The following is a 14,434-nucleotide window of genomic DNA, read 5'->3' on the forward strand; positions in this document are numbered from 1 at the left end:
ATATGGCTGTCCAGAAAGAAAACATTAATGTAATACATGTCCCACATAGTCACTGTTTATATTTAAACTACAAGGATACTGATTGCTATCTTACAGCATTCACAGATGATCGTGCATCATTTATACTTGTTTGTATGTAGCCATGATGTATATGGATTATTGTATGTTGACTATTGTATGGATGGAGTGTGCAGTGTTGATACGGTCACTGAAACTGATCCTTTTTACAGTATGTTCTTGCTGCTCTGTTGGCAAAATCCTCAGAGGTGAGTGGAATGAAATTCTAAACTGCATCCACCCTAACAGGCTTTTAGCTCGTTTCTTTGGCCTGTGCCCTTAACACAGTGTGTTGTTGACATATAGATTAACTGTGGTTCCTTGTCCTGCGTGAGCGGTTTCTGTAGGGTGACCTCAAAGCAGAACACCTAAAAGTAATTCTGGGTCATGGAACTAAATTACCACTAATCCTGGGGTAAGATTTGAAAATATGGAGACTGTTGTTTCCAACCCTAATGAGAGTCCACACTGCAAATGATGCTAACGACCCATAACACCCAAAATGACAATTATTCATTTAATTTTTTAAAGGTTTTTAAAGGTTTATTCATGTAATTATTTTTTGTCTATTACAGTTATCTGGCTTTGAAATTTTTCTACCCCCAGGCTCATTACTTAACACTTTCTGCAAAATCTGGTAGTGGAACTGAGAGGGGGGAGGCGTACCATCCCGATTGGGGCATGATTTGGGTTGGAGATGGGGTGGGAGTAGGGTTGCCACCTTTTTCAGAAAGCTTTACCGGCCAGGGGAGGGGGGCGGGTCCACGAGGTGGAGGATCATGATGTAAATGGGCGGGGTCACAATATCACAGGGGTGGGCTCATGATGTCACAGGGACGGTCCTGAGTCGTGGAGCATGGAATCTGTAAGTATTGTAGCTATAAAGGGAAGATAGGGGTAGGCTGGGAGTGCATTGGAGGCAGGCCGGGAACTTGGTGATCACAAATTTACTGGCAGCTACATTGCCGGTAAATTTGTAAAACCGGTCCCGTCCTTGGCTGATGGCAACCCTAGGTGGGAGAGAAGACACTGCAGCACTGGGTATTAATCCGGCTCTGCTTGTCTTTTTATTTATGAATTGGAACAGAATTGCTCCAGAATTAATGAAAAAAATTTTTAAAACTACTTTAATAAAAGTTATGTTTTATTATTAAATACTGAATGGGGTGGTGCAATCTTAAAGGTCAATCTTTCTCAAGAAATCCTACTTTACATTAATCTATTTGACCTTGCACACCATTTGATGTTTCTCTATGGTGGAAGGTGCTCCTAATCCAATTTATTTGCTCCTGAATTAGGTCTTCCTATATATTTAACTTTTTTCCCTATTAATAACATTGGGACCAGCCAACATTTTTACCAGCCAGGCAGGTCCGGACTGGCAATCTGTGGGTTCTGGCAAATGCCAGAGGGGCTGCTATAAGTTGCCATAGACAGTCACTATATTTTGGGCTGGTGGGAGGCTGTTTGGGCTGCTGTGTGGCCTGTTTGAGCCTCTGTGTACCTGAAATGCCAGGGCCTATTTTGAATCTCAGTCCAGGCCTGCAGCCAGGTGGCAACCCTATGCAGAATGTCAGTGGAAATATAAATAGCTCAACACTTAACGGATTCACTCGAACACGATTTCTAATTTAAAATTACGTTGCTTTATTCATACCTTTAAAATTTGTAAGCTAAGGTTCAGTGCATGATGATCACCACTGACGCGTTTCATGCCCTATGGCACTTCCTCAGAGTGTTACAGATTTTCAAAAAGACACAACTTTATAGCAAGTCTAATGGCCAAACAATTTACATAATATGTTTCTTAAAGGTGTATTGCACATATACAGACCACATTTAGTCTCACTTCTATATTCCCCTCATACAACCAATACGGTTTTTTTTATATATATTTATAAAAACATCATAAGTTATTAAAAGAACTCTTTTTGTTTTCATGTATGTTATTTGAACACTTTTGGGGATGATTCAAAGAAATTATATATTTAGTGGATGTTGGCTTGGGGGAAGCCTTATATCATACTCTCTATAAACTATTCTATTCAATATAGTATCTAATCTCCCAATCTTTATTTAAACTGGTTTTTTAACTAAATTACAAGATGTTAAATGGGAGGATGACATGATTTGGCTAACTTTGGATGTCACAGCTTTGTACTCTTCAATAGAACATCAATTAGGCCTACAAGCCTTGTATTTTTGGCTTTGTAAATCAAAACTCTATTCAAGAGAACAAAATGAATTCATTTTGGAATCTGTTCAGTATCTCTTGAACCACAACTACTTTATGTATGATGGGCAATATTATCTCCAGAGATGTGGCACTGCAATGGGAGCTCTTTTTGCACCATCGTATGCGAACCTATTTATGGGATGGATTGAAGAGTGCCACATCTTTGGAGATAAATTATAATGGGATGGACATATATTTAAGTATTTTAGGTTTATCGACGATTTGATTGTGATTTGGAGGGGAAATACTGAACAGATAGATGAATTTGTGTCATTCTGTAACAACAATGAATGTGGTATTGAATTTCATATAAGACCAGTGTAAAAAGTGTAGAATTCTTGGATATACAGTTTACACAAGAAGAAGGTAAGATCGTGACAGATGTGTTTAGAAAACCAATTAGTAGAAATTCCCTCCTGCAAAGGACAAGTAATCATCCAGAGCCGCTTCTGGAGGGCATCCCGATTGGACAATTCCTTAGGTTGAGAAGGATTTGTTCCACTTGGGATGCCTTCCAGAGGGCGGCAATGGATTTATGGGATAGGCTAGCGAAGAGGGGATATAGCACAGAAACCCTAAAAAAAGCATATGATAGAGCGGTTTTGAGTGATCGAAACTATATGTTAAAGGAGAGCAGTACAAATGCAAATAAACATAAAAATAAGAGATTTGAAAAAACAGATAAAGAAAAAGTCTATTTTAGTAATGAGGCAACAGATATAAAAAAGATAATAATGAAACACTGGCATGTGATCAGTGCAGACCCTATACTTAATATTGAAAAAACATGGTTTACATATAGGAAAAGCAAATCAATTGCAAGTCATATATCTCCTAGTATGCTCCCTGAAAGAAGAGAACATAGAAAACCGAATTGGCTCACAAATACAGGTACTTACAAATGTGGAGCAAGGATCTGTAAGGCTTGCAATTATATAAAAGTATCAAAGGGGTTCAGGAGTTCAGCTACTGGTAAAGAATATGAGTGTAAATCCTATATAAATTGTAAAACGAATAATGTGATATATCTGGCAACATGTATATGTGGATGCCAATATGTGGGTAGAACAATGCGGAGAATGAAGGATAGGATTTTGGAAAACATAGCAAGTATAGGGAGAAAGGATGTTTCATCTGCTATAGCAGAACACATCTTGATCAAGCATAATGGTAATGATAAATGTATATCTTTCCAAGGCATAGAACATGTCAGATTAGATAAAAGAAAGGGGGATTTGGAGAAATTAATTAACAAGAGAGAAACATGGTGGATGTTTGCTTTGGAGACTGAAAAACCAGTTGGTTTAAATAAAGATTGGGAGATTAGATACTATATTGAATAGAATAGTTTATAGAGAGTATGATATAAGGCTTCCCCCAAGCCAACATCCACTAAATATATAATTTCTTTGAATCATCCCCAAAAGTGTTCAAATAACATACATGAAAACAAAAAGAGTTCTTTTAATAACTTATGATGTTTTTATAAATATATATAAAAAAACCGTATTGGTTGTATGAGGGGAATATAGAAGTGAGACTAAATGTGGTCTGTATATGTGCAATACACCTTTAAGAAACATATTATGTAAATTGTTTGGCCATTAGACTTGCTATAAAGTTGTGTCTTTTTGAAAATCTGTAACACTCTGAGGAAGTGCCATAGGGCATGAAACGCGTCAGTGGTGATCATCATGCACTGAACCTTAGCTTACAAATTTTAAAGGTATGAATAAAGCAACGTAATTTTAAATTAGAAATTGTGTTCGAGTGAATCCGTTAAGTGTTGTGTTATAGAAGAGAGTTCTCAGGCCAGGAACCCGGATTCAGAGACACGTGATGTCTGGAACCAATCAGAGATCCCACACACTGAAGTAAAAATATAAATAGCTCACCAAGTATATTCAGTAGTCCAGGTGCACCAGCCCCAGACCCTCAGCTTCATGGAGCGACAAGCCAGTATGTACAGACAGAAAGAAACAAGGCTATCCTGCAGTCAAATGAAATCCACAGGGCCAACAAAAATAAAGTAAAAAACTATATTTATTAGTGGGCCGATGGAGCTGTGTAATTTTTAACTTCTGCTTATAAATAAAGTTTTTTACTTTATTTTTTTGGCCCTGTGGATTCTTTTGAGTGCCGGGTAGCCCTGTTTTTTTTCTGTCTGGTTATTTATACAGTTTTTTACTTGTGCCTTTGCACCCACTTCTTAGGTTACAAATTAACCTGCTTTCCTATGGCAAATGTCTTAAAAAAAAAAAAAAAAGCAGTACAGATAATTATAATTCTGCAACACTTTTTGACACAGCTTTATAATCCTGGTGCTATGCTAACAATATCTGGCATTTTTATTACCTAGCGTTAATGGCCATTTAGAGCACATAAATGAGATAAGGCAGAAGAATTAGAGGAACCCAGAGTGCTTGTCCCCGGCACAAGAAATCTACTTTATTTAAAAATTGTCTCCAAGCACAATCTGTCTGAAATTTTAATATTGCAGCCTGCAAAAAGTTATATTTATAGTTAATTGTGATAAACCATATACATCATCTAATTAGCTAAGGCTATGAACCCGTGTATAAATTTGGCAGGTACATGCCAGGCTGCCTTCCTTATAAAGACACACCGATGAATGAATCTGCTGCTTTTTAATGGAACTGCTGTAAAAAGAGTCGCTTGTTGGTAGGCACACTGCTATTGATTTTGCCTTTGGGTGTATATAATCTATTAATGTTAAGAGCAGGAAAGATTTCTGGCTTCCTGGAAGTGACAATAACTTACAGCTCAGGATGATGAATATAACAGATTCATTGTTTATGAGTAACTGTGAATCCAGACTAAAATAAAAATCTAGAAAAGCTTGTTCTGGATCCTGTTCTTAAAGGATAACTAAAGCCTAACTAAAGAAGTAGCTAGAAATGTTGTACATTATGTTTTGTGCTTCTGTACCAGCCCAAGGCAACCACAGCCCTTTAGCAGTAAAGATCTGTGTCTCCAAAGATGCCCCAGTAGCTCCCATCTTCTTTTCTGCTGATTCACTGCACATGCTCTGTGCTGCTGTCACTTACTGAGCTTAGGGACCCACTCACAATATACAGTACACATAGAATAGAAATGTCACAATATAAGGCTGATAAGCTCATTTTCTGCTGGATAATTAGTGACGAGCCCTAAGCTTAGCTTCTCAACAGCCAATCAGAGCCCACTGAGCATGTGAGTGTCACAGACACTTTCCAAGACGGTGACCCCCTGTGACAAGTTTGAAGTCCTGGATCATTGCTGCTATTGACAAGCTCAAACTTTAGCCTCGTGCAATAAGTTCACTCTGTAAAACATTGCAATTTTATCCGTATTCATTTTTAGGGTTTAGTTCTTCTTCTTGTCCTTCTAAGAGTTTGGAGAAGGGTCCCAGAGGGTTCCCAAGCTGATTTACACACACCTCCTACCTGTGAGCAATGACATGGATATCACTAGTTCCTAAAACTGGAATATTATTGCTGAACAAACTCTTAAGTGTTACCTTAAAGGGATACAGCATATAGTATACTTATATACTTATTTTGGAATTATCTTAAAGGGATCTTCCACTATCAGGACTGTTAATACTACATACCCTTAACATTTTAGAGCAAGCTATACCAGGTGCCACTCAAATTCTACCGTATATAGTCCTTATTCATGGGTAGGGTTGCCACCTGGCCTGGCTGGTAGAAATGATGATTGATCCCAATGTTATTAATAGGGTAAAAAGATAAATACCGGTAAATAGGAAGGCTGGTATTTTTTCCCAAAAAAGGTGGCAACCCTATTTGTGGGTTTTCCCATCAAAACATCCTCTAAAGGTCAGGGCATTTCTATGATTTAGTCTGTATTTAGTCGTCTCCCTTTGCCCATGTTGCAAGATGTCACTATAAGCTGGTTGCGGGGATCAAGGGTCATAACTGAGGGAGGGGGTCAAAGAATTCTTTTTGTTGAGCTACCTGTTCACTTTCTCTTTATTCTCCACATTGTTTTTCTGTCTAACTCTCAGCAGTGTCTGTCCTTATACCACTGTACATTCTCTCATTCTGTTTCTTGCTTTCTTTCCTTTATATATTTTTTACCTCTCTGCATTGTTTCCTTCTTTACTTTAGAACATTTTCAGTCTCTCTATTCCTAGTTCCATTTTGTCTCTCTCTTTGGGGCAGATTTACTAAAGGATGAAGTGGTTGTCGCTAGTAAAAAAGAATTCATCAGAAATACCATCCGCAGGGACATCGCCAATTTACTAATAGCGTAGAGGACAAATCACTAGCGAAAGAGTACATCGCTAAGGGCGTTTTGCGCCCTTTCACCAGGCAAATTTTCACTCAGGCGAACGATTGTTACTCCGCAAATTCACTAAAGTGCAAATTTTCCATTACGTTACCCCTTTCCGAAGAGTTTTCTTTCACCAGGTTAGACCCTTTTGTCTCTGTTCACTGTATATCTTTCTCTCTACTCCAGTGGTCCCCAACCTTTTTTACTTGTGAGCCACATTCAAATGTAAAAAGAGTTGGGGAGCAACACAAGCATGAAAAAGTCCCTTAGGGTGCCAAATAAGGGCTGTGATTGGCTATTTGGTAGCCCCTATGTGGACTGGCAGCCCACAAGAGGCTTTACTTGGCACTTTACTTCGTTTTTATGCAATTAAAACTTGCTTTCAAGCTCTGAATTCAAAAATAAGCATCTCCTTTGAGGACCCTGAGAGCAACATCCAAGGGGTTGGAGAGCAACATGTTGCTCGCGAGCTACTGGTTGGGGATCACTGCTCTACTCCATCTCCCTGTATCCATTTCCATTGTATTTCCCTCTCCATCTACACTAAATACACATCCCTTATTATTTCCATGCTACGTGCCTTGTTTCTCCTGAATCCCTTTCGGCTGGGAGGCTGCATTTCTGCTCATATTTTCATTTCTAATACATTGCTCATTATCAGCTTCTAATCTCCCCTGGCTCAGTAGCATTGCTCAGAATTGAGGTTAATGGTGTGTGAATTAGTTCCACGTCAGCGGCATTGGATTGGATAAGCTGCTAAAAGGGTTGTTTTTATAACTTTATGTCTAATGTCAAAGAAATATTGGCTAATCAATAGGCGACTGCAGAAAAAGCCCAAAGAGCTATCATGTCTGGCAAACAGATCCAACATCAGCTTAATGGCTTTGCTTGGAGACTGGCTGCAACTAACAGCAGATGTTATATTATTATTTTATTATTGATAACATAAAGATATGTTGGATTGGCTATAACGTTTTAAAAGGGTATATCTATTTTGTTCTCCTATTTCCTGCCTCCCCTCCCAAAGAATATCAATGAAAATACATTTTAATAATCATACATTTGGCACCAGAATTTTGCTGCAGGTCCCTTGTGAATTGCTTGTACAAGTATGGGACCTGTTATCCAGAATGCTCAGGACCTGGGGTTTTCCGGATCTTTCTGTAAATTGGATCTTCATACCTTAAGTCTGCTAGAAAATCATGTAAACATTAAATAAACCCAATAGGCTGGTTTTGCTTCCAATAAGGATTAATTATATCTTTGTTGGAATCAAGTACAAGCTACTGTTTTTATTATTACAAAGAAAGTGGAAATAATATTCTCAAATTTTGATTATTTGGATAAAATGGAGTCTATGGAAGACGACCTTTCTGTAATAAGGAGCTTTCTGGATAACGGTTTTCCAGATAACCGATCCTATATCTGTTCAGCCCAATGCACATCTATGCAGTCACAGGGGGTCACCATCTTGGAAAGTGTCTGTGACACTCACATGCTCAGTGGGCTCTGATTGGCTGTTGAGAAGCTAAGCTTAGGGCTCGTCACTAATTATCCAGCAGAAAATGAGCTTCCCTGGCTGTAATATAAGCTGATGCTACAGGTTTGCTGATTATTCAATTCTGATGCTAATTGCACTGGTTTCTGTGCTACCATGTAGTAATTATCTGTATTAATTACTAATCAGCCTTATAGTGTGACATTTCTATTCTATATGTACTGTATATTGTGAGTGGGTCCCTAAGCTCAGTAAGTGACAGCAGCACAGAGCATGTGAATCAGTGAATCAGCAGAAAAGAAGATGGGGAGCTACTGGGGCATCTTTGGAGACACAGATCTTTACTGCTAAATGGCTGTGGTTGCCTTGGGCTGGTACAGAAGCACAAAACATCATGTACAGATTTATAAAGGTTCGAATTGTAAATTCAAATTTTCAAGTTGGATTTTTGGTAAAAACTCATAAATCCAGGTTGGGAATAACCCAAATTTGAGATTTATCACAGCTTGACCCTGGGAACAACTTGAATTTGACTGTTCACCACCTAAAACCTGCCAAGTTCATGTAGAAGTCAATAGGAGAAATCCAGTGACTTATTTGAAGATGTTAATAGCCTTCCTGACATTCGAGTCTTTTTTCAGAATGCAAATCGAATACAAATCAAATTGTTCCTATTTGATTGTTTCGAATTCGATCAATTTTTTTTCTTAAATAACCTCCTATTAGAGTTGTGAGTATATTTGAATTTATTAGAGTATAAAAATTCTCACGAATTCAACCTAGGGGCAAATTTATCAATGGTCGATCTTCGAATTCATGTGAGTTTTGACCAAAAATCCAACTCGAAAATTAAATTTCGAATTTACAATTCAAACCTCAATAAATCTGCCCCATAATGTACAACATTTCTAGCGACTAGTTAGGCTTTAGTTCTTCTTTAAGGTGCAACAACATGAGAGTGCAGAATATTTGTGAATAATTTGGAAAAAATGCTGATCACTTCCCTCAAGCCCCCTTTGATTTGCCCTTTAAAAACCGAATGCTTTCCTATCCCACCTTTCTCTGGTTGAGCTTTTTTATGGCTGTCACTGACCTATTTGCACAACATTAAAGTTATAAAATAATGACATCATTTGTATAATTCAGTTTCCACTTAGATGTCATGTCTGGTACAATAAAAGTTCACATTTCATGCAATTTTGTACTTTGGTTTTATTTGACTTTCTTAAGCCAAGCTCTTACCTACCCCACTCTCTTAGCTGAATCAGTCACAGGCCTTTCCAAGCAGCAGTGCAATAAATAAGCCTCAGAGACACTTGTTGTATATGTATATTATATATGTATATATTTACAACTATTGCCATAAAGGAAGACAAGGCTGCTGTGTTGTGCCAAATAAAACTGGAATATACATGCGGCCATCCAGCACTAACTGTACCTTATTTTCCATTTAAAATAGCAATACATGGTGTTTTCAAGAACCAGTAAAGATTTTTTTATTTAGACAGTGGTATCCCTTTAGCAAGACAAACAGTGGATTTGTGGGTAAGTTTGGCGCTGACTATCATTCACTGATCTATCTTTCTTTTTCTATGTGCCGTATGGGGGAAAACCTTATGTAAGTGCCACAGATCCGCATGACTTTCTTGCACTCACTGATATATACATTAACAGCTGATTTTATTTATTCTGATTAACCAAATGTGATGTCACTGCCTGCATTACCCTTACCTGATATGTGTCTGTTCTCTTATGGCTGCTTTTTGTTCTCTGTCACAGTGGATTTGGATAAAGTGCATCTGCTGATGTTCCTGCTATGGACTTGCAGATTTATTGCTTTAAAGGTGTATAGGTTATAGGTTATAGACAGCCTAGTTCTATCCCTTGGTTTGCAAAGCTACACCGCGGGGTACAGGATACACCCCAAAGTGCTGCACATATACCTCAGAACAATAGGAGAAGTTGACAATAAAATTTGGGGGAAGATCATCCCAAGGACACAGATTCTAGCAGGTGACTTTTATTCTCCAAGTAAATATTAATGAGAGCTCCCGTTCAATAGGAATAAGAAGGCAGCAACAGGACTTTCAGTGTTTGTTAGTGAGTCAGGACTAGCAGTTTAACAGGTGTGCTGCTAAAAAAAAAAAAAGGGCATTTAAAGAAAAAAAAGTTGTCTCTGGGATGATATCTCATTTTTTTTAAAGGATAAGTAAACTTTTAAAATAAGTGAATGTAAAATTGGTGAGGATGCTATGCTAAGCACTTTTGCGATGTACATCCATCATTTATTTATTTTTGATTGCAAGATATTAAGGGATACATGTGCTGTTAATATGAATGAATTTTGTTCCAACAGCGCCACCTGCTGGTCAGTTTCCCACCAGTCTGACCACCAAGTAGTCAAGGAAGTTGTCAGGAGAAAGAAAGAGGCTGCTCTGATGTTCTTCTGCTTAGGAAAAAAAATTGAAACCTTTCTCAAATCTTCCCTAAGCAGAAGAACATCAGAGCAGCCTCTTTCTTTCTCCTGACAACTTCCTTGACTACTTGGTGGTCAGACTGGTGGGAAACTGACCAGCAGGTGGCGCTGTTGTAACTAAATTCATTCATATTAACAGTACATGTATCCCTTAATATCTTGGAATTAAAAATAAGTAAATAATGGATGTACATTGCAAAAGTGCTTAGAATAGCACTCTCGTCAATTTTACATTAATTGATTTTAAAGGTTTACCTATCCTTTTAAAGGGCAAGTCCAGAAACATAGGTAAGCTGGGCTGTTTGCTTGCATAGAGCTGCTGTAATGGTACAGTGCTCTGGAATCTTTTATAAATGATATTACAGCCCACTATGCTCCTGGTCCTTACCTGCTGTGTGCTATGTCTGTCTGGACTCCTCTTTAGTTTAGTTGTATGGCTGCTCACTGCTGGTATTCATGTAGGATCACCTTGAGCGTAAGGGATTGCAAATTAACTACAGCTGCTGTATGATATGTAGGAACATAGAGTGTATAGCAGCCACATCCAAGTAAAATCCCTTTACATTTCATTGAAACCTTGAACATCTGAATATTGGGGTGTTTTCTGAACAAAGAATTTTAGTGAAGCAGTATTCAGTTGTGTTCTATTAAATCAAATGTGAAAAACTGACTGTCCATAGGCAGGTGTGTCCAATCACGAGAAAAGGTATTTAAGGTGACCAATTGCAAGTTGTGCTTCTGTTTGACTCTCCTCTGAAGAGTGACAGCATGGGATCCTCAAAGCAACTCTCAAAAGATCTGAAAACAAAGATTGTTCAGTATCATGGTTTAGGGGAAGGCTACAAAAAGTTATCTCAGAGGTTTAAACTGTCAGTTCCAACTGTAAGGAATGTAATCAGGAAATGGAAGGCCACAGGCACAGTTGCTGTAAAACCCAGGTCTGGCAGGCAAATGCGGAGGATTGTGAGATGTTTACAGACAACCCAAAGACCACCTCCAAAGACCTGCAGTTTGACTGTAACTGTATATATATATATATATATATATATTTTTTTTTTTTTTTTTTTTTTTCCAAATTCAGTGCAGTTGCTACCCTGTGCTGGTGTACTGATCCCAGCAGAGAATCCTCTTCTTTAGCAGTAATTTAAATGAGAGAGAGCAGGCAAGGAGTCCCTAAAGACTAACTAACCATCGCATGTCTGTGTAGAGGAACCAACAGAGTGATTTAATTTCTTATGCAGAAGGAATCCACAGTAACGACTCTGTATCCATATGTAATGCTTAATGGCAACCAGCTGATTCAGGGGATTTACTCCTTGCTCCGAAATTAAAATAATATAATATAAAAGATGCCATTGGTTGTCTAATGGTCCTTTAATTTGGTTTATTCCAGGGCTAAGATGTAGAGAGGACAGGAATAGGTTCTCTACTAATGACTCAAACCAGTGTGAAGTTATGTGGGTTGATGTTGCTACTAACTGCCTGCGTTGCTGCTGGTTGCAGTGTGAGCGACTGATATAATTATCACATTTATTTATGCCATGTAGACGTATCTGGGAACAGTTGTTGAGGTTGAAGTGGATGAGTCTGAAGTGACATGTAAAAAAACCTATGAGGTGAAGGAACTGATTTCAGATGATGAAGAAGAATCCACCAATAGTGTTATTCTGGAAGAAGCTCCCATAATTAAAGTTATTAGGAAGAAGGACCTACCCATTGAGGTATGGAAATATCACCCCAAACTGCAGGGCAATGATTGAGGGTGTTTGTTTTTAAATGTTCTTTTTTTTAAAAAAAAATTCCAGGCCATGTGGATGGAACACTTGAAATGTATGTCTGTGGCAACTAGTTTTGTCTTTAGTTTTTATGAAAATATTTCCCCCCTATACGTTTTGTGTTGGGCATTATTAACCAGTACAACAGTGTAATCTAATCATTAATATAATCACTTACACCAAGAATGCACCCGTTTCTGTTCTATTCTTCTCTACATAATGTCCTTTCTAAGATTTCAGAGTATGTTCATTAGCCACCTTTGTTCAAGGGATGGCGTGTTTTGGAGAGGGGGTGTGTGTTATTTTTGATTTGTCACACGCGCCTTGGGGCGCCGCTTCTCGAAATCCGGCCGTGATAATACACAAAAGAAATGCATATCCTGTAAATTATAGCCATATAAATGGCTATTGGTGATGTCATCAGTTATAAACGGTGCTTAGTGATGTCATTTTTGTTACACGATTCACTAAAACTTGTAATGTAATAAATAAAGTACCCCTTGTTGGAAAATATCAGGATATTACATAGTAACACAGTAAGGTTCAACCTTAAAGTGATACTGACACAAAAAAAATGACTTTTTAATATATGAATGTACATTAAAAGTTACCTATAGGTCATGTTGATTGTTTTTTTGCTGAGAGGTTTGTTTGTTAGTTGAAGTTCCTAAACCTGACTGCTTTGCCAACCTGACTGTCCCATCTCAGGCTGTCAGTTAATGTTTCTAATGCTAACGGACTCCTGCTGCACAAATATGGCAGCCTCCTCATACAGGAACATGAGGCATCAGACAGGTAATGTAAAAGCATTGTGCAAATACTTTATGGCAAAGTTATAAGAAGCATGCAAAGTCAATTTTATGGTAGATGTAAAAAAAGGTTCAATTTCTGTTGTCAGTATCTCTTTATGTCTATATATTTGCCTCAGAGGGGGAAAAATTCCTTCTTGACTCCAAAATGGCAATGGGACCAGTCCCTGGATCAACTTGTACTATGAGCTATCTCCCATATCCCTATATTCCCTCACTTGCTAAACATCATCCAACCCCTTCTTATACCTATCTAATGTATCAGCCTGTACCACTGATTCAGGGAGACAATTCCACATCTTCACAGCTCTCACTGTAACAAACCCCTTCCCAATATTTAGCTGGAACCTCTTTTCTTCTAATCAGAATGGGTGACCTTGTGTCAGCTGGAAAGACCTACTGGTAAATAAATCATTAGAGAGATTATTATATGATCCCCTTATATATTTATACATAGTTATCATATCACCCCTTAAGCGCCTCTTCTACAGTGTGAACATCCCCAATTTGGCCAGTCTTTCCTCATAGCTAAGATTTTCCCTTTACCAGCTTAGTTGCCCTTCTCTGTACCCTCTCTAATACAATAATGTCCTGTTTGAGTGATGGAGACCAAAACTGTACGGCATATTCTAGATGGGGCATTACCAGTGCTCTATACAGTGGAAGAAGTAACCTCGGAGTTCCATTACCTGTATATTGTCATGGAACTCCTCAGTGACTTATAATATCCATATATATATAGAGAGAGAGAGAGAGAGAGAGAGAGAGAGAGAGAAAGTGAGAGAGAGAGAGAGAGAGAGAGAGAGAGAGAGAGAGAGAGAGAGAGAGATGGATCCATATTTGATCCTGCTTTGTGTATAATTTTATATAAATAGCAGTGCCATGCTATACTATTTGAGTATATCCAATATCTGTAAGGAGAGAGGAGTAAATAAAGGATGAAAAAGGAGCAATTTCAGATATAGTTGTGTCACAGACTGTGCCAAGCTATAAGTGCAGATTCAGGAAATCTTAGCTAGGTTACAGCTCTATATTTATTGCCAGTCTTGTAAAAGAATGTGCTCAGCCTCATAAAACCTTAATCTTTTAATTTCATCCTATGTATAGCTGGGAGCTTGTGTGTCATTAATCCTTATTTTACCATCTACTGTTCCTTGCTCATTCACGCCCTCTAGTGGTCATTCCCAGGTTGCACAGATGAAGGTGCATTTATTTAGTTGGCGGGGTTTCCTCCCACACGCAGAATTCATATAGCAATTTGTTTTGAACAGTCTACTGTATGTT

The 14,434-nt window shown here is 38.2% G+C and overlaps 1 protein-coding gene across 2 annotated transcripts in view; it reads left to right on the top strand.

The window, feature by feature from the left end:
- reep1.S (receptor accessory protein 1 S homeolog) overlaps positions 1 to 14,434 on the top strand; it is a 57,872-nt gene that overhangs the window by 31,793 nt on the left and 11,645 nt on the right. The window contains exons 7-8 of one of the 2 annotated variants that reach the window (XM_018242997.2): positions 231 to 266; positions 12,130 to 12,287. The exons of the other annotated variant lie outside the window; for it this stretch is intronic. Coding sequence (XP_018098486.1) covers positions 231 to 266; positions 12,130 to 12,287 — 194 coding nt within the window. The remainder of the gene's footprint in view (positions 1 to 230; positions 267 to 12,129; positions 12,288 to 14,434) is intronic. 2 annotated transcript variants of the gene reach the window in all.

This window comes from Xenopus laevis, chromosome 1S (genome assembly GCF_017654675.1).
Source record: "Xenopus laevis strain J_2021 chromosome 1S, Xenopus_laevis_v10.1, whole genome shotgun sequence".
Lineage (NCBI taxonomy): Eukaryota > Metazoa > Chordata > Amphibia > Anura > Pipidae > Xenopus > Xenopus laevis.